At 38.3% G+C, this 21,002-nt stretch overlaps 1 protein-coding gene across 4 annotated transcripts in view; it reads right to left on the bottom strand.

Moving 5' to 3' along the window:
* Positions 1-21,002, bottom strand: part of LOC133650026 (rho guanine nucleotide exchange factor TIAM1-like) — a 141,379-nt gene that overhangs the window by 45,910 nt on the left and 74,467 nt on the right. For all 4 annotated transcript variants that reach the window (XM_062046774.1, XM_062046773.1, XM_062046775.1 and 1 more), the window contains exon 16: positions 19,232-19,341. In XM_062046774.1, the coding sequence (XP_061902758.1) occupies positions 19,232-19,341 (110 nt within the window). The remainder of the gene's footprint in view (positions 1-19,231; positions 19,342-21,002) is intronic.

The following is a 21,002-nucleotide window of genomic DNA, read 5'->3' as shown; positions in this document are numbered from 1 at the left end:
TGCTTCTATGAATGACTAGAGTGATGCCAAATAGTGTGCATTGTTTCTATGGATGACTAAGAGTGATGCCAAATAGTGTGCATTGCTTCTATGGATGACTAAAAGTGATGCCAAATAGTGTGCATTGTTTCTATGGATGACTAAGAGTGATGCCAAATAGTGTGCATTGCTTCTATGAATGACTAAGAGTGATGCCAAATAGTGTGCATTGTTCGTGCAGATAACTAAGACTGATGCCAAATAGTGTGCATTGTTTCTATGGATAGCTAAAGAGTGATGCCAAATAGTGTGCATTGTTTCTATGGATGACTAAGAGTGATGCCAAATAGTGTGCATTGTTTCTATGGATGACTAAGAGTGATGCCAAATAGTGTTCATTGTTTCTATGGATGGCTAAGAGAGATGCCAAATAGTGTGCATTGTTTCTATGGATGACTAAGAGTGATGCCAAATAGTGTGCATTGTTTCTATGGATGGCTAAGAGAGATGCCAAATAGTGTGCATTGTTTCTATGGATGACTAAAGAGTGATGCCAAATAGTGTGCATTGTTTCTATGGATGACTAAGAGAGATGCCAAATAGTGTGCATTGTTTCTATGGATGACTAAGAGTAATGCCAAATAGTGTGCATTGCTTCTATGAATGACTAAGAGTGATGCCAAATAGTGTGCATTGTTTCTATGGATGACTAAGAGAGATGCCAAATAGTGTGCATTGTTTCTATGGATGACTAAGAGTAATGCCAAATAGTGTGCATTGCTTCTATGAATGACTAAGAGTGATGCCAAATAGTGTGCATTGTTTCTGTGGATGACTAAGAGTGATGCCAAATAGTGTGCATTGTTCGTGTAAATAACTAAGAGTGATGCCAAATAGTGTGCATTGCTTCTATGAATGACTAGAGTGATGCCAAATAGTGTGCATTGTTTCTATGGATGACTAAGAGTGATGCCAAATAGTGTGCATTGCTTCTATGGATGACTAAAAGTGATGCCAAATAGTGTGCATTGTTTCTATGGATGACTAAGAGTGATGCCAAATAGTGTGCATTGCTTCTATGGATAGCTAAGAGTGATGCCAAATAGTGTGCATTGTTCGTGTAAATAACTAAGAGTGATGCCAAATAGTGTGCATTGCTTCTATGAATGACTAGAGTGATGCCAAATAGTGTGCATTGTTTCTATGGATGACTAAGAGTGATGCCAAATAGTGTGCATTGCTTCTATGGATGACTAAAAGTGATGCCAAATAGTGTGCATTGTTTCTATGGATGACTAAGAGTGATGCCAAATAGTGTGCATTGCTTCTATGAATGACTAAGAGTGATGCCAAATAGTGTGCATTGTTCGTGCAGATAACTAAGACTGATGCCAAATAGTGTGCATTGTTTCTATGGATGACTAAGAGTGATGCCAAATAGTGTGCATTGCTTCTATGGATAGCTAAGAGTGATGCCAAATAGTGTGCATTGTTCGTGTACATCACTAAGAGTGATGCCAAATAGTGTGCATTAATTTTATGGATAGCTAAGAGTGATGCCAAATAGTGTGCAGTGTTTCTATGGATAATTAAGAGTGATGCCAAATAGTGTGCATTGTTTCTATGGATGACTAAGAGTGATGCCAAATAGTGTGCATTGTTCGTGTAAATAACTAAGAGTGATGCCAAATAGTGTGCATTGCTTCTATGAATGACTAGAGTGATGCCAAATAGTGTGCATTGTTTCTATGGATGACTAAGAGTGATGCCAAATAGTGTGCATTGTTTCTATGGATAACTAAAGAGTGATGCCAAATAGTGTGCATTGTTTCTATGGATGACTAAGAGTGATGCCAAATAGTGTGCATTGTTTCTATGGATAACTAAAGAGTGATGCCAAATAGTGTGTATTGTTTCTATGGATGACTAAGAGTGATGCCAAATAGTGTGCATTGTTTCTATTGATGACTAAGAGTGATGCCAAATAGTGTGCATTGCTTCTATGGATAGCTAAGAGTGATGCCAAATAGTGTGCATTGTTCGTGTACATCACTAAGAGTGATGCCAAATAGTGTGCATTAATTTTATGGATAGCTAAGAGTGATGCCAAATAGTGTGCATTGTTTCTATGGATGACTAAGAGTGATGCCAAATAGTGTGCATTGTTTCTATGGATGACTAAGAGTGATGCCAAATAGTGTGCATTGTTCGTGTAAATAACTAAGAGTGATGCCAAATAGTGTGCATTGCTTCTATGAATGACTAGAGTGATGCCAAATAGTGTGCATTGTTTCTATGGATGACTAAGAGTGATGCCAAATAGTGTGCATTGCTTCTATGGATGACTAAAAGTGATGCCAAATAGTGTGCATTGTTTCTATGGATGACTAAGAGTGATGCCAAATAGTGTGCATTGCTTCTATGAATGACTAAGAGTGATGCCAAATAGTGTGCATTGTTCGTGCAGATAACTAAGACTGATGCCAAATAGTGTGCATTGTTTCTATGGATAGCTAAAGAGTGATGCCAAATAGTGTGCATTGTTTCTATGGATGACTAAGAGTGATGCCAAATAGTGTGCATTGTTTCTATGGATGACTAAGAGTGATGCCAAATAGTGTTCATTGTTTCTATGGATGACTAAGAGTGATGCCAAATAGTGTGCATTGTTTCTATGGATGGCTAAGAGAGATGCCAAATAGTGTGCATTGTTTCTATGGATGACTAAAGAGTGATGCCAAATAGTGTGCATTGTTTCTATGGATGACTAAGAGAGATGCCAAATAGTGTGCATTGTTTCTATGGATGACTAAGAGTAATGCCAAATAGTGTGCATTGCTTCTATGAATGACTAAGAGTGATGCCAAATAGTGTGCATTGTTTCTATGGATGACTAAGAGAGATGCCAAATAGTGTGCATTGTTTCTATGGATGACTAAGAGTAATGCCAAATAGTGTGCATTGCTTCTATGAATGACTAAGAGTGATGCCAAATAGTGTGCATTGTTTCTGTGGATGACTAAGAGTGATGCCAAATAGTGTGCATTGTTCGTGTAAATAACTAAGAGTGATGCCAAATAGTGTGCATTGCTTCTATGAATGACTAGAGTGATGCCAAATAGTGTGCATTGTTTCTATGGATGACTAAGAGTGATGCCAAATAGTGTGCATTGCTTCTATGGATGACTAAAAGTGATGCCAAATAGTGTGCATTGTTTCTATGGATGACTAAGAGTGATGCCAAATAGTGTGCATTGCTTCTATGGATAGCTAAGAGTGATGCCAAATAGTGTGCATTGTTCGTGTAAATAACTAAGAGTGATGCCAAATAGTGTGCATTGCTTCTATGAATGACTAGAGTGATGCCAAATAGTGTGCATTGTTTCTATGGATGACTAAGAGTGATGCCAAATAGTGTGCATTGCTTCTATGGATGACTAAAAGTGATGCCAAATAGTGTGCATTGTTTCTATGGATGACTAAGAGTGATGCCAAATAGTGTGCATTGCTTCTATGAATGACTAAGAGTGATGCCAAATAGTGTGCATTGTTCGTGCAGATAACTAAGACTGATGCCAAATAGTGTGCATTGTTTCTATGGATGACTAAGAGTGATGCCAAATAGTGTGCATTGCTTCTATGGATAGCTAAGAGTGATGCCAAATAGTGTGCATTGTTCGTGTACATCACTAAGAGTGATGCCAAATAGTGTGCATTAATTTTATGGATAGCTAAGAGTGATGCCAAATAGTGTGCAGTGTTTCTATGGATAATTAAGAGTGATGCCAAATAGTGTGCATTGTTTCTATGGATGACTAAGAGTGATGCCAAATAGTGTGCATTGTTCGTGTAAATAACTAAGAGTGATGCCAAATAGTGTGCATTGCTTCTATGAATGACTAGAGTGATGCCAAATAGTGTGCATTGTTTCTATGGATGACTAAGAGTGATGCCAAATAGTGTGCATTGTTTCTATGGATAACTAAAGAGTGATGCCAAATAGTGTGCATTGTTTCTATGGATGACTAAGAGTGATGCCAAATAGTGTGCATTGTTTCTATGGATAACTAAAGAGTGATGCCAAATAGTGTGTATTGTTTCTATGGATGACTAAGAGTGATGCCAAATAGTGTGCATTGTTTCTATTGATGACTAAGAGTGATGCCAAATAGTGTGCATTGCTTCTATGGATAGCTAAGAGTGATGCCAAATAGTGTGCATTGTTCGTGTACATCACTAAGAGTGATGCCAAATAGTGTGCATTAATTTTATGGATAGCTAAGAGTGATGCCAAATAGTGTGCATTGTTTCTATGGATGACTAAGAGTGATGCCAAATAGTGTGCATTGTTTCTATGGATGACTAAGAGTGATGCCAAATAGTGTGCATTGTTCGTGTAAATAACTAAGAGTGATGCCAAATAGTGTGCATTGCTTCTATGAATGACTAGAGTGATGCCAAATAGTGTGCATTGTTTCTATGGATGACTAAGAGTGATGCCAAATAGTGTGCATTGCTTCTATGGATGACTAAAAGTGATGCCAAATAGTGTGCATTGTTTCTATGGATGACTAAGAGTGATGCCAAATAGTGTGCATTGCTTCTATGAATGACTAAGAGTGATGCCAAATAGTGTGCATTGTTCGTGCAGATAACTAAGACTGATGCCAAATAGTGTGCATTGTTTCTATGGATAGCTAAAGAGTGATGCCAAATAGTGTGCATTGTTTCTATGGATGACTAAGAGTGATGCCAAATAGTGTGCATTGTTTCTATGGATGACTAAGAGTGATGCCAAATAGTGTTCATTGTTTCTATGGATGACTAAGAGTGATGCCAAATAGTGTGCATTGTTTCTATGGATGGCTAAGAGAGATGCCAAATAGTGTGCATTGTTTCTATGGATGACTAAAGAGTGATGCCAAATAGTGTGCATTGTTTCTATGGATGACTAAGAGAGATGCCAAATAGTGTGCATTGTTTCTATGGATGACTAAGAGTAATGCCAAATAGTGTGCATTGCTTCTATGAATGACTAAGAGTGATGCCAAATAGTGTGCATTGTTTCTATGGATGACTAAGAGAGATGCCAAATAGTGTGCATTGTTTCTATGGATGACTAAGAGTAATGCCAAATAGTGTGCATTGCTTCTATGAATGACTAAGAGTGATGCCAAATAGTGTGCATTGTTTCTGTGGATGACTAAGAGTGATGCCAAATAGTGTGCATTGTTTCTATGGATGACTAAGAGTGATGCCAAATAGTGTGTATTGTTTCTATGGATGACTAAGAGAGATGCCAAATAGTGTGCATTGTTTCTATGGATGACTAAGAGAGATGCCAAATAGTGTGCATTGTTCGTGTAAATAACTAAGAGTGATGCCAAATAGTGTGCATTGCTTCTATGAATGACTAGAGTGATGCCAAATAGTGTGCATTGTTTCTATGGATGACTAAGAGTGATGCCAAATAGTGTGCATTGCTTCTATGGATGACTAAAAGTGATGCCAAATAGTGTGCATTGTTTCTATGGATGACTAAGAGTGATGCCAAATAGTGTGCATTGCTTCTATGGATAGCTAAGAGTGATGCCAAATAGTGTGCATTGTTCGTGTAAATAACTAAGAGTGATGCCAAATAGTGTGCATTGCTTCTATGAATGACTAGAGTGATGCCAAATAGTGTGCATTGTTTCTATGGATGACTAAGAGTGATGCCAAATAGTGTGCATTGCTTCTATGGATGACTAAAAGTGATGCCAAATAGTGTGCATTGTTTCTATGGATGACTAAGAGTGATGCCAAATAGTGTGCATTGCTTCTATGAATGACTAAGAGTGATGCCAAATAGTGTGCATTGTTCGTGCAGATAACTAAGACTGATGCCAAATAGTGTGCATTGTTTCTATGGATGACTAAGAGTGATGCCAAATAGTGTGCATTGCTTCTATGGATAGCTAAGAGTGATGCCAAATAGTGTGCATTGTTCGTGTACATCACTAAGAGTGATGCCAAATAGTGTGCATTAATTTTATGGATAGCTAAGAGTGATGCCAAATAGTGTGCAGTGTTTCTATGGATAATTAAGAGTGATGCCAAATAGTGTGCATTGTTTCTATGGATGACTAAGAGTGATGCCAAATAGTGTGCATTGTTCGTGTAAATAACTAAGAGTGATGCCAAATAGTGTGCATTGCTTCTATGAATGACTAGAGTGATGCCAAATAGTGTGCATTGTTTCTATGGATGACTAAGAGTGATGCCAAATAGTGTGCATTGTTTCTATGGATAACTAAAGAGTGATGCCAAATAGTGTGCATTGTTTCTATGGATGACTAAGAGTGATGCCAAATAGTGTGCATTGTTTCTATGGATAACTAAAGAGTGATGCCAAATAGTGTGTATTGTTTCTATGGATGACTAAGAGTGATGCCAAATAGTGTGCATTGTTTCTATTGATGACTAAGAGTGATGCCAAATAGTGTGCATTGCTTCTATGGATAGCTAAGAGTGATGCCAAATAGTGTGCATTGTTCGTGTACATCACTAAGAGTGATGCCAAATAGTGTGCATTAATTTTATGGATAGCTAAGAGTGATGCCAAATAGTGTGCATTGTTTCTATGGATGACTAAGAGTGATGCCAAATAGTGTGCATTGTTTCTATGGATGACTAAGAGTGATGCCAAATAGTGTGCATTGTTCGTGTAAATAACTAAGAGTGATGCCAAATAGTGTGCATTGCTTCTATGAATGACTAGAGTGATGCCAAATAGTGTGCATTGTTTCTATGGATGACTAAGAGTGATGCCAAATAGTGTGCATTGCTTCTATGGATGACTAAAAGTGATGCCAAATAGTGTGCATTGTTTCTATGGATGACTAAGAGTGATGCCAAATAGTGTGCATTGCTTCTATGAATGACTAAGAGTGATGCCAAATAGTGTGCATTGTTCGTGCAGATAACTAAGACTGATGCCAAATAGTGTGCATTGTTTCTATGGATAGCTAAAGAGTGATGCCAAATAGTGTGCATTGTTTCTATGGATGACTAAGAGTGATGCCAAATAGTGTGCATTGTTTCTATGGATGACTAAGAGTGATGCCAAATAGTGTTCATTGTTTCTATGGATGACTAAGAGTGATGCCAAATAGTGTGCATTGTTTCTATGGATGGCTAAGAGAGATGCCAAATAGTGTGCATTGTTTCTATGGATGACTAAAGAGTGATGCCAAATAGTGTGCATTGTTTCTATGGATGACTAAGAGAGATGCCAAATAGTGTGCATTGTTTCTATGGATGACTAAGAGTAATGCCAAATAGTGTGCATTGCTTCTATGAATGACTAAGAGTGATGCCAAATAGTGTGCATTGTTTCTATGGATGACTAAGAGAGATGCCAAATAGTGTGCATTGTTTCTATGGATGACTAAGAGTAATGCCAAATAGTGTGCATTGCTTCTATGAATGACTAAGAGTGATGCCAAATAGTGTGCATTGTTTCTGTGGATGACTAAGAGTGATGCCAAATAGTGTGCATTGCTTCTATGAATGACTAGAGTGATGCCAAATAGTGTGCATTGTTTCTATGGATGACTAAGAGTGATGCCAAATAGTGTGCATTGCTTCTATGGATGACTAAAAGTGATGCCAAATAGTGTGCATTGTTTCTATGGATGACTAAGAGTGATGCCAAATAGTGTGCATTGCTTCTATGGATAGCTAAGAGTGATGCCAAATAGTGTGCATTGTTCGTGTACATCACTAAGAGTGATGCCAAATAGTGTGCATTGTTTCTATGGATGACTAAAGAGTGATGCCAAATAGTGTGCATTGCTTCTATGGATGACTAAGAGTGACGCCAAATAGTGTGCATTGTTTCTATGGATGACTAAGAGTGATGCCAAATAGTGTGCATTGTTTCTATGGATGACTAAGAGTGATGCCAAATAGTGTGCATTGTTTCTATGGATGACTAAAGAGTGATGCCAAATAGTGTGCATTGCTTCTATGGATGACTAAGAGTGACGCCAAATAGTGTGCATTGTTTCTATGGATGACTAAGAGTGATGCCAAATAGTGTGCATTGCTTCTATGGATGACTAAGAGTGATGCCAAATAGTGTGCATTGTTTCTATGGATGACTAAGAGTGATGCCAAATAGTGTGCATTGTTTCTGTGGATGACTAAGAGTGATGCCAAATAGTGTGCATTGCTTCTATGAATGACTAAGAGTGATGCCAAATAGTGTGCATTGCTCAACCATAATTAAGAGTGATGCCAAATAGCGTGCGTCGCTTCTATGGATAACTAAGAGTGATGCCAAATAGTGTGCTTTGCTGGTGTAAATAACTACGAGTGATGCCAAATAGTGTGCATTGCTGGTGTAAATAGGTAAGGGTGATGCCAAATAGTGTGCATTGCTGGTGTAAATAACTAAGAGTGATGCCAAATAGTGTGCATTGCCCGTGTAAATAACTAAGAGTGATGCCAAATAGTGTGCATTGCTCATGTAAATAACTAAGAGTGATGCCAAATAGTGTGCATTGCTGGTGTAAATAACTAAGAGTGATGCCAAATAGTGTGCATTGCTGGTGTAAATAACTACGAGTGATGCCAAATAGTGTGCATTGCCCGTGTAAATAACAAAAAGTGATGCCAAATAGTGTGCATTGCCCGTGTAAATAAGTAAGTGTGTATTATAAAAAATTGCATCTCACCGGGTGTGAAACATCAGAATAAAAAGATTTTGAGGAGCATTTAAACGACTTCTTCCCTCTCTTCCTCCTCCTGATGCTGAAGGCAGACATGCTGGCGGATCCCAGCTCAAACAAAAGTCCGTGGTCCATGACTTTGTGCACCTCCCACCCGTGTACCCACACCCAATGTGACAGACAAGTCAAGAAGCACAAGTTGTTTGAGGGCAGCGGCTTGAGGAGCAAGGGAGGAGGAGACAAGGAAGGGAGGGGGGAGAGGAAGGAAGGAAGCACAACACTTGCTCGGTCATGACTGACTTGTACTGCTCAAAACATTTATGGATCTGTCGCGCTAGCAGGGCTAGCAGCTAACCATTTATTTGGAGTGGCGCTAGCAGGGCTAGCAGCTAACCATTTATTTGGAGTGGCGCTAGCAGGGCTAGCAGCTAACCATTTATTTGGAGTGGCGCTAGCAGGGCTAGCAGCTAACCATTTATTTGGAGTGGCGCTAGCAGGGCTAGCAGCTAACCATTTATTTGGAGTGGCGCTAGCAGGGCTAGCAGCTAACCATTTATTTGGAGTGGCGCTAGCAGGGCTAGCAGCTAACCATTTATTTGGAGTGGCGCTAGCAGGGCTAGCGGCTAACCATTTATTTGGAGTGGCGCTAGCAGGGCTAGCGGCTAACCATTTATTTGGAGTGGCGCTAGCAGGGCTAGCGGCTAACCATTTATTTGGAGTGGCGCCAGCAGGGCTAGCAGCTAACCATTTATTTGGAGTGGCGCTAGCAGGGCTAGCAGCTAACCATTTATTTGGAGTGGCGCTAGCAGGGCTAGCAGCTAACCATTTATTTGGAGTGGCGCTAGCAGGGCTAGCAGCTAACCATTTAGTAGAAGCTTGGGATCGAACCAGGAACCCTCAGGCTGCAGGCACGGCACTTAATAATTCCAACATTGTTAAAAAACAACAATCAGGATTAGGAAAAAAGTATTTTCTGCCAGGTCAAGCAATGCAAACAGAACCTGGTTCGATTCCCTCGCTCTAATTCATTCCAAAGTCGCAGCGGCTGTTTACGACCCCCCTCCCTTTAGAAACAGCTGTTGCCATGTATAATCAGGGAAAGTCCAAATAAAAGAGGAGGCGTGCAGTCTTTGTGCCAGGGTACAGCCCAGATGTTTCTCCTCAACTGAGCCAAATTTAATTCTGTCCCTGTTTGATTCCTTGCTTCTTGTCTTGTTTAATAGATGTCAACAGTGTTTGAACCTGACAGTAAAAGGTGTCATGTCATGAGAAACAGCTGACATGTTGATATTAATAATCAACAAAAATGTCTCTTTATACTTATATTTGTGACTTTTTATGAGACTATTTAATAGGAGTGCATCTAACAACTGGATCGGATTCCATTCACAATCAATCCTAGATTCTCTCGCTATCTACTATTTGATATCATAATTACAATGAAACGGTTTCCAAACACGGTAGAAAAACTTCTGGTTGCACGCAGACGGCCTAAAAATGTATTCTTATTACTTTTTTGTATTTATTTATTGTAATTATTATCATTAATATTATTATTATTTTTATTTTTATTTATTTATAATTTGTTATTTATTATTTTATTATTAGTTATTACTTTATGAAAATGATGAATCTACGTTTTAATTACATGCAAGGACTCATGGCGATTAATAATTGCAATATTGTTAAAAAACAACAATTAGGATTAGGAAAAAATGCAAACAGAACCTGGTTCGATTCCCTCGCTCTCCTTCGTTCCAAAGTCGCAGCGGCTGTTTACGACCCCCCCTCCCTTTAGAAACAGCTGTTGCCATGTAATCAGGGAAATACAAGTAGGAGACATGCAGACTTCTGGTTGCAGGCAGATGGCCTAAAAATGTATTCTTATTACTTTTATTTATTTATTACTACATTATTATTATTATTATTACATTATTAATTATTATTTTTTTATTTTTTTATTTTTTTTATTATTAGTTATTACTTTATGAAAATGATGACTCTACGTTCTAATTACATGCAAGGACTCATGGCGACTACTAATTCCATCCATACATCCATTTTCTACCGCTTGTCCCTTTTTGGGGCTGTGGGGGCTGTGGGGGGGGGGGGGTCGCTGGAGCCTATCTCAGCTGCATTCGGGCGGAAGGCGGGGTACACCCCCGGACAAGTCGCCACCTCATCGCAGGACTAATAATTCCAACATTGTTAAAAAAAAAAAAAAACAATTAGGAAAAAACTCTTTTCTGCCCGGTCAAGCAATGCAAACAGAACCTGGTTCGATTCCCATCGCTCTCCTTCATTCCAAAGTCGACACTTTGCAGCCCGCTAAGACCACACCTGCCATACCGCTGCCAACACACACCTTATGTAACCAAGCACACCTTCACACACACACACACACACACACACGTTTAGCTTCTTTCTTAATCCGTCATCGGCACTTGATGCATGCACAAGAAATTCAAGGCCGCCGAGGTGTGGACCGTCAGAGTCAAGCCGGGACAGGATCAGCCTTACCTTTTTTCTCCAGAAGTAAAAAGCAGCCTGTGGCTACGGACCGAGCGGCTGGAGCGGTGGTGCAATGTGCTGTGTGTGTGTGTGTGGGGGGGGGAGGAGGAGGAGGAGGAGCTTGGAAGGCGAGCAGCGACCTGCCGCCGCCGCCCCCGCCGGCAGCGGCAAGCAGGATCAAGTGAGATTATTGCACCACGGAGCGGCTTGGCGTCCAGACGCACATCAGCACATCCAAGCGGCCTATGATAGCCTTTTAGTGCGTTAAAGACCCGAAAGAAGCACCGGATGATGTGAGGAGCACCAAATCAAAGCTTCCGGAACGTTCATTTCTTAAAGGGGAACTGCACTTTTTGCCTATCATTCACAATAAGACAAGAACACATTCTAAGTCGTAAAACTGGACTCTCACTATTATGTTAGATCCACTATGGACTGGACTCTCACACTATTATGTTAGATCCACTATGGACTGGACTCTCACTATTATGTTAGATCCACTATGGACTGGACTCTCACTATTATGTTAGATCCACTATGGACTGGACTCTCACTATTATGTTAGATCCACTATGGACTGGACTCTCACTATTATGTTAGATCCACTATGGACTGGACTCTCACACTATTATGTTAGATCCACTATGGACTGGACTCTCACTATTATGTTAGATCCACTATGGACTGGACTCTCACACTATTATGTTAGATCCACTATGGACTGGACTCTCCCACTATTACATGTTGATAGTAGACACTTACATCATGTGTTGTCTTCATTATAAGACTTATAGAGGACTAAATACTGCCCAAAATGTTGCCATTGTCAATCCAACATGGAGCCAGTAGAACTAATGGAGCCAGTAGAACTATGTATACAAAGTGTGCAATAAAAAGGTGCAAGAGTTCAAGATGAGGTAGTTTATTGTTGGGGAGGGTGTGTCTAGATGGAGGGGGTGGAGATATTTCCCTCTATTTGGGTGTGTGTGTGTGTTCTTGTATCCCTACCCTTCTTGAGACATCAACAAGGAAAAGTATCTTCCATATGAGGAGGTGTGAACAAGTGATGACATACATCATGTTCCCGATAACATTGCATCTAATAGACAATGTCTCATTTGCACCCCCTGGTGGTGACATCTATAAAAAGTTAGGGCGGTCCCAAAAAGGAGGGATTTTTCAAAATCGACTGCTTCTGGTCAACATATGAAATAACAAGTGTTTGTAAAAATGTTAACTGCGCCCCCTCTGGCCAACATATATATAATAAGTGTATGTAAAAAAATTGAAATATGCTCCCTTTGGCTAAAATGAATAAAAACAATTAAATAAATATATATATATATATATATATATATATATATATATATATATATATAGAGAGAGAGAGAGAGAGAGAGAGAGAGAGAGAGAGAGAGAGAGAGAGAGAGAGAGAGAGAGAGAGACATACTGCAATAACTTGAAGTAAATAATGAAAATTAAAACCAAATTACAAACAACAAATTCCCCCCCAAAAATAACTAAAAGCTTACCTTTTTTTTATATTTGCATTGTATGTATATATACATTTAATGTTGTCAATACAAATCAAAGGCTGGTCCTAAAGAGGTAGGCACTTTTCTCAGGTCTCAAGAAGGTAACAAATACAAGAGTGTGTGTGTGTGTGTGTGTGTGTGTGTGTGTGTGTGTGTGTGTGTGTGTGTGTGTGTGTGTGTGTGTGTGTGTGTGTGTGTGTGTGTGTGTGTGTGTGTGTGTGTGTGTGTGTGTGTGTTTCACAATCTAATTGTTTATAATAAGCAAAGGAGTGTTATAATCCTCCCTCTGACGTTGATGTCCGAGTGTGGCGGATAAAACAAACACACGTTTGAATTAAATAATTTAGTAAATCATTCATTAAATTCGTAAAAAAATAAATCACGAGAAAATTAACATGTGAAATATTTATTGAAATTATTAAATGATTAACTAAATCGTCAGATAATTACATCGTTAAATAGTTACATGTAATTTATTCACAATATATTAGGGGTGTGGGGAAAAAAAATCGATTCGAATTCGAATTGCGATTCTCCCGTTGTGCAATTCAGAATCGATTCTCATTTTTAAAAAAATCGATTTTTTTATTTTTTTATTTAAAAATTATTAATTTTTTTAAAGTATATTTTAAAAAAAATTATAAATCCAACAAAACAATACACAGCAATACGTTAGAGACATTAATGACACATTTAAATAATTATTTAAATATATTTATCTATTGCATTTTGGCCAATTTGGTCCTCCATAGAAACTGTAGTTCCTGGAACAGTATATGGTAGGGGTGTAACGGTACGTGTATTTGTATTGAACCGCTCCGGTACGGGGGCTCCGGTTCGGTTCGGAGGTGTACCGAACGAGTTTCCACACGGACATATTAAGTAGCGTAACTCACGTTGTGTAAACAATGCACACCGAGGCACAACACACGGCATGCTAGCAGCTAACGGGCTAGGATAGACTGACCACACGTCCTCTTTTCACCGGACATGTCCTCTTTTGCGGAGCTTCTTAAATGCCTCAAATGTCCGGCATTTTGAGTTAGGGTTGCGTGTATTTTCAATGTACGTTCAGGGTTAAGAAGGGGTTAAAAACAAAACAAACAGCAGCATTGGTGAGGGAGGGGCAGAGACAGAGAGAGAGAGTTATGATCCCCCCCCCCCCCCCCAACCCTGTAAGGGACAAACGGTAGAAAATGGATGGCAAATAAATAGAATAAAATCCCCTGAAGAGTCAGGGAAACCTGCAAAACAGGCTTGTAGGGATGAAATAGCCTCTGTGATTTTTCCTGACCTAAAGTATATTCTGCTGCACTCCGGTATTGAGCACTGTATAACGGATAAACCAGAGAAACATCGACTATAAAGATATTACATTATGTAACACTAGTGTTACATAATCATCCAAATCATGATAAAATACATAAACTGTGTAAAACAGTTTGAAAACATGTTTGAAAGATAAAATAAATTAAAGCTGCAAGCAGCGTTGGTCGGGCCCGCATATTTGGCAGGTGCTAGTTGCTGAAGGATGTCAATCTATGAAATGTAGGTCTAAGTGAGACCTACATAGAGGTTTTTGTTTCATGTCTCTAAGACGTTCCTACCGGAAGTTACAAGCAGTTTTGTCTGTGTTTTCCTCCGAGGAGCAGTTTTGTCTGTGTTTTATTCCTAGGGGGCGCTAGAGCGCAATTTTGAGTTTTGGGGTTCGATTTTTTATTAGATCGCAATTTCCGCCACTCCTGATGTGTGTGAAAAGTTTGGTGAGTTTTGAAGTATTTTAAGGGGGTCAAATTACAGCTCAAAGAGGTAAAAATGAGTGTTTTTATGAAACTTTTGTTTTGAAGGGGTGATTGCCAACTTCCTGTTGATTTTTGCTGAAGGATGTCAGTGTATGAAATCTAGCTCTAAGTCAGACCTACATAGAGGTTTTTGTTTCATGTCTCTACGATATTCGTACTGGGAGTTACAGGAAGTTGTGTCTGTGTTTTTTTCCTAGGTGCTGCGGCACAGTGGTTCTTTTCTTTGAAGGCTCGTAAAATCAAAACCGTAGCACTTATCCAAACTCTTTGAGTATCCTTCAATCAGAAGGGTTCAATCTCTCTCTTGTAGTAGTGTGAAGCCGAAACGACAAACGCGCTCAGAGGAGATAATGTTTGATGTTTGGTGACCACTTTTTACAAACATTTAGTTTTGAAGGGGGGATATCAAACTTCCTGTTGATTTTTGCTGAAGGATGTCAATCTATGAAATGTAGGTCTCAGTAAAACCTACATAGGTTTTTGTTTCATGTCTCTAAGACATTCCTACTGGAAGTTACAAGCAGTTTTGTCTGTGTTTTCCTCAGAGGAGCAGTTTTGTCTCTGTTTTATTCAAAAATTGCGCTCGAGCGCAATTTTGAGTTTTGGGGTTCGTTTTTTTTTATTAGATCGCAATTTCCACCCGTCCTGATGTGTGTGAAAAGTTTGGTGAGTTTTGAAGTATTTTAAGGGGGTCAAATTACAGCTCAAAGAGGCAACAATGAGTGTTTTTAGTCATTTTTTGTCTTGAAGGGGAAATTGCCAACTTCCTGTTGGTTTTTGCCCGAGGATGTTAAATAATGAAATCTAGGTCTAAGTCAGACCTACATAGAGGTTTTTGTTTCATGTCTCTACGACCTTCCTAGTGGGAGTTACAGGCAGTTTGTCTGTTGAACTGTCATAACTTCATTACACTTGCTGCCATCTTCTCGGACGTTTTGATGTTAACAGACATGGTCACACGCAACCTGCTCACTGAACTTTGTGGATATTATTAAAAATGTCCATGCACCATAAAAATTTTTTTTAAAAATGCCCATTTCAATCCATTCCAAAGCATGACGGGAAAAATGCTAAACTCTCCCAACACTTATCCATGTTTGGCACATTTTTGCTGATTGATATTTCTGATTGATTACACAACTTTAAGGAAGTCGTCACAAGGTAGGAGTCGAACTTTCATATACTATTAATATCCAATTATATTAACTATATAGCCATTATATTAATATTGCACACACACATTTTTTCAGCCCACTGCGGCCCCCCAAGTCAAAAAGTTAGGACACCCCTGCTTCACATAAGCAATCTTCTGACATAAGGGCCCGTTCAACGCCGCTCGCACCTTTAATTAAGTTTCTACTTTGTATGTCTTCTTTGGAACCACAATAAAGCACTCCTATTAGCTGGCATTGTTAGCCGCCTCGCACTTGCCATATTTTACGCTCTCAGAATGCACAAAAACACGTGCTCACATGAGCTGTGAATTAGCTCAATCTGGCACCGTAGGCAAGATTTTAGGTGGCGCCCCCCCCCCCCCCCCCACATCGGCAGTGAAGTGTATATACTCACAAGAAACCGAATAGCTTTGTCTTTGACCTTTTTTTTTACTTAAAGAAAGCAAATTAACAATCAGAATAGTTAACAAGATTTAAAAAAATATGAATAAATGAATACAAAAAATTAAAAATTAACATAAACATACATAAACACAAAATAAAATGTGTCAACAAGTTGCATAAAATAAATTAAAAATACAATATAAATAAGGCACTGCACAAAACAAGATATCAAACCAGTATGACTTTAACAACTACATTACAAAAAAAGGGGATCCTACAGAGTTCTCTATTTGTGCTTTTTAATATTGCATTAACTAGAATGACTTACAAATTACTGTACACCAGGGAGTACTGTAATTACCTAACGTTACATTATTATTTTCCATAACAATTTAGCCCCCTCCACAATATTAACCCCACGTTAAAACAGAACTAGCTATTTATTGATTGCCGAATCATGTAACATTAGCTTAATGCTAAAGCCAGATTACAATCACATTCTGTAACGGACAAATAATTTCATGTAGGCTAACGTTACCTACCTGCTACCTCTGTCTTTTTCTCGTTTCTCCTCTTCTTTTCTCTTTTTTCTTCTCTGGGCACCGTTGGCCGTTTTGACATCTTGTGTTGATTTTTTGATGTGGTAAGAGTCATGATACGGGAAGGGAGGGGGCGCACCGTGCGGGGGGAGGGGGCGTAATGTTGTAACAAATAATATTTCTATTAAATAGGCTTTACATTTTAATTGACATGGGATTATTTTTTTGTATTTAGAAATAATAGTACCAACTTTTTTTTTTTTCCCTCCAACATTTGTGGCACTGGCGTGGCGCCCCCTGATGGACGGCGCCCTTAGCATTTGCCTATACGGCCTATGCCACGGGCCGGCCCTGCTGTGAATGATGGGCAAGATTTAAAAGTAAAGTGTGTACAAAAGACTGTCTCTGTATAACGCTTGTTTCCTTTTTGTTGTCATTGGGTCGCTTGAGTGTAGTTCACTTTTACGACACGGGAGGGGGGCATCGAACGCATCATTACATCAGCAAGCTCTGAAAGCTGCGGTGGACTTCGATGTCAACGGTTGAATTGGCAGTGTGCGTCAATACAAAGTGAGTTACTTTATAGACACTTTGATATCACTCGTTGAGTGCTTTAAACTGTATTGCAACTCATTTTGGTCAGTTTTATTGTAGGCTCATGCAGGGGCGTCACTAGCTTTTAAGGACAGGGGGGGCTTAGCCAGACTAATTTTTCTTTTTATGTATTTATTAATTTTACATTTTATACTAAATGTCTTGGTTTTTCCTCCCTCTGAAAATCCTATGAAATGTTTAACAAGCCATCCTATAATAATACAACAACTATTAAAGTAACAATACAATAAAACAAATATATTTAATGATGTTGTTTTCATTATTTTAACAATAGGCTAATGTATATTACTTTATATAGATTCTACAAGAAACACAAAACTGAAAAACTAATTTATTTACAATTGCAGACACAAGGTTCTTGTTCTGCAGTGCTGTGTGCTGATGTGCTTCGTACACCTGCAGGACCGCAAGCAAGGTGGCAGAGAAAATGCGGACTGGATTTTGAGTGATGTGGGCATTTTCTATATGAACAAGTGGAATGGATTGGATAGCGACGCACTAAAGGGGCTCTCTACCTTACGCTATGAAGTGAGGGGAAACTGAGTGAATAATGACAGGTTATATGATTATTTATTTAAACTCATATTCGGGCCACTTTATAATGAATATGTCGGCATGTATTTGTAAAAAAAAAAAGAATAAATAATTTTTTTTTTTTTTTTTTTACATTTTTTTTAACACCAAATGATTTAGGGGGTCTTAAGAACATTTTAGGGGGGCTTGAGCCCCCCTAAAATAGGCCTAACAACGCCAATGGGCTCATGGCTGTTAGACATCGAAGTCCACCGTAACTTTCAGAGCTTGCTGATGTAATGAGTAAATGTATTTATATGACATAACATTTTTATATACTATTATTATTATTATTATTATTATTAAACATACAGTAAGTAATAAGAGGGGTGGGAGTACATAAGTTTTTACTTCTTCTCACTCCTTTTCGGATATGTTTACATTAAATGTTTATTTTCATTTCTTGTTTCTTTTGCTTTTTATTATTACTATTATTATTATTATTATTATTATTATTATTATTGTTTTTGTTATTCATTCTTGAATGGCTTTTTTGTTGTTTTTTTTCAAAATTTGTTGTTTTTGTTTTGTCTACATATTCGAAATAAACATGAAAATGAAATGAAATGAAATGATGCGTTCAACGCCCCCCCTCCGGTGTCGTAAAAGTGAACCACACTCAAGCAACCCAATGAAAACAAGCGTCACAGAGACAGTCTTTTGTACAGCCCATTTACTTCAAGGTTCGCCTTTAAAGTAAATACTAGTGACAGCGCTCCCTCTAGTGGACGCACCGTGCAACTACCGCACACAGGAAGCAAGGGAGGGAAGGAGAAAAGAGAGAAGTGAGATGCCCAAAGAAGGCAAAGACAAGAGATAAGAAGGCAACTGTCAATCAAATCCACCTTTTCATCTGAAACGCCTCCAGGCTAAAAAAGTAGAGCGTGATAAATTCCAAGCATTTCTTTTGAAGTGACTTCTCCTGCGGGAAGAGTTGCAATCACCTCCATGATTGCTCTTATCCCAAGTGATCAGACCCCCCCCATCACGCCTGGAGGTGGCGGCGCTGCTTTGTGGGAAATAATGAACCTCCCCGCACTAAATGACAGACAGGAGACGCACAATGGAGTAATTACATTAATAATCGCCTCGTCTGGCGGGTAAAACCAGGTAAGGGGGAGTCCGCCGTACCCACAATGCACTGCAAGACGGGGAAAAGACAAGTTCGTCGTCTGACCGTCCTGCAGCCCCCTCTAATGACAGGAAGGTGACAGGTCGTCGCCCGTCGCCATGGCGATGGGAGGTGACAAGCGTGTCCTGCTCGGATACGGCGTGTCGACATGATCACAAACGCGCTCGTCACACACACACACACACACACACACACACACACACACACACACACACACACACACACACACACACTGGTGTTGACAGTACGTCAATCAGCAGACGGACTCCTACCTTGGGTCCCGCCCCGGCAAAGTCTCCGTGCTGATCTCCGGGGCTCGGCGGGGGTCCTCGGTCCAGACTGTCGTCCAGCGTCAGGCCCGACACCTCGTCCAGGATGTCCTCTGAGGGGACACAGGAGCCAGAAAGCGCATCTTTAAAAACTCCATTCACGTCCCATCAAAGTATTCACATGGTGTGATGTCACAGCCGTTCTCCAAAAGAGGGAATGCATTCCTTTTTGGTCCTCAAAATTCTACACACAATTCCCCATGATGACAATGTGATTGTTGTTTTTTGTAGAAATATTTATGACAATGTGATTGTTTTTTTTGTGTAGAAATATTTGCAAACTGAAAAAAAAATGTACAAAAAAATTATATTCCTTTTTGGTCCTCAAAATTCTACACACAATTCCCCATCATGACAATGTGATTGTTGTTTTTTGTAGAAATATTTATGACAATGTGATTGTTTTTTTGTGTAGAAATATTTATGACAATGTGATTGTTTTTTTGTGTAGAAATATTTGCAAACTGAAAAAAAAACATTTACTAAAAAATAATTGTTTTTTGGTCCTCAAAATTCTACACACAATTCCCCATGATGACAATGTGATTGTTTTTTTTTTGCAGAAATATTTATGACATTGTGATTGGTTTTTTTGTGTAGAAATATTTGCAAACTGAAAAAAAAAAATTTACTAAAAAATGACATTCCTTTTTGGTCCTCAAAATTCTACACACAATTCCCCATGATGACAATGTGATTGTTTTTTTTGTAGAAATATTTATGACAATGTGATTTATTTATTTTTTGTAGAAATATTTATGACAATGTGATTGTTTTTTTTTTTGTAGAAATATTTATGACAATGTGATTGTTTTTTTTTGTAGAAATATTTGCAAACTGAAAAAAAAACAAAAAACTAAAAAATGACATTCCTTTTTGGTCCTCAAAATTCTACACACAATTCCCCATGATGACAATGTGATTGTTTTTTTTTTTGTAGAAATATTTATGACAATGTGATTTATTTATTTTTTGTAGAAATATTTATGACAATGTGATTGGTTTTTTTTTGTAGAAATATTTATGACAATGTGATTTATTTATTTTTTGTAGAAATATTTATGACAATGTCATTGTTTTTTTGTGTAGAAATATTTGCAAACTTAAAAAAAAAATTAACTAAAAAATGACATTCCTTTTTGGTCCTCAAAATTCTACACACAATTCCCCATGATGACAATGTGATTGTTTTTTTTTTTGTAGAAATATTTATGACAATGTGATTTATTTATTTTTTGTAGAAATATTTATGACAATGTGATTGTTTTTTTTTGTAGAAATATTTGCAAACTGAAAAAAAAATTAAAACTAAAAAATGACATTCCTTTTTGGTCCTCAAAATTCTACACACAATTCCCCATGATGACAATGTGATTGTTTTTTTTTTGTAGAAATATTTGCAAACTGAAAAAAAAAGTACTAAAAAATGACATTCCTTTTTGGTCCTCAAAATTCTACACACAATTCCCCATGATGACAATATGATTGTTTTTTTTTTGTAGAAATATTTATGACAATGTGATTTATTTATTTTTTGTAGAAATATTTATGACAATGTGATTGGGTTTTTTTGTAGAAATATTTATGACAATGTGATTGTTTTTTTTTTGTAGAAATATTTGCAAACTGAAAAAAAATAACTAAAAAATGACATTCCTTTTTGGTCCTCAAAATTCTACACACAATTCCCCATGATGACAATGTCATTTATTTA

The sequence above is a fragment of the Entelurus aequoreus genome, linkage group LG05, assembly GCF_033978785.1.
Source record: "Entelurus aequoreus isolate RoL-2023_Sb linkage group LG05, RoL_Eaeq_v1.1, whole genome shotgun sequence".
NCBI classification, from domain to species: Eukaryota; Metazoa; Chordata; class Actinopteri; order Syngnathiformes; family Syngnathidae; genus Entelurus; species Entelurus aequoreus.
Note: the sequence above shows the minus strand (reverse complement) of the source record. Positions and strands in the feature narration are given on the sequence as shown.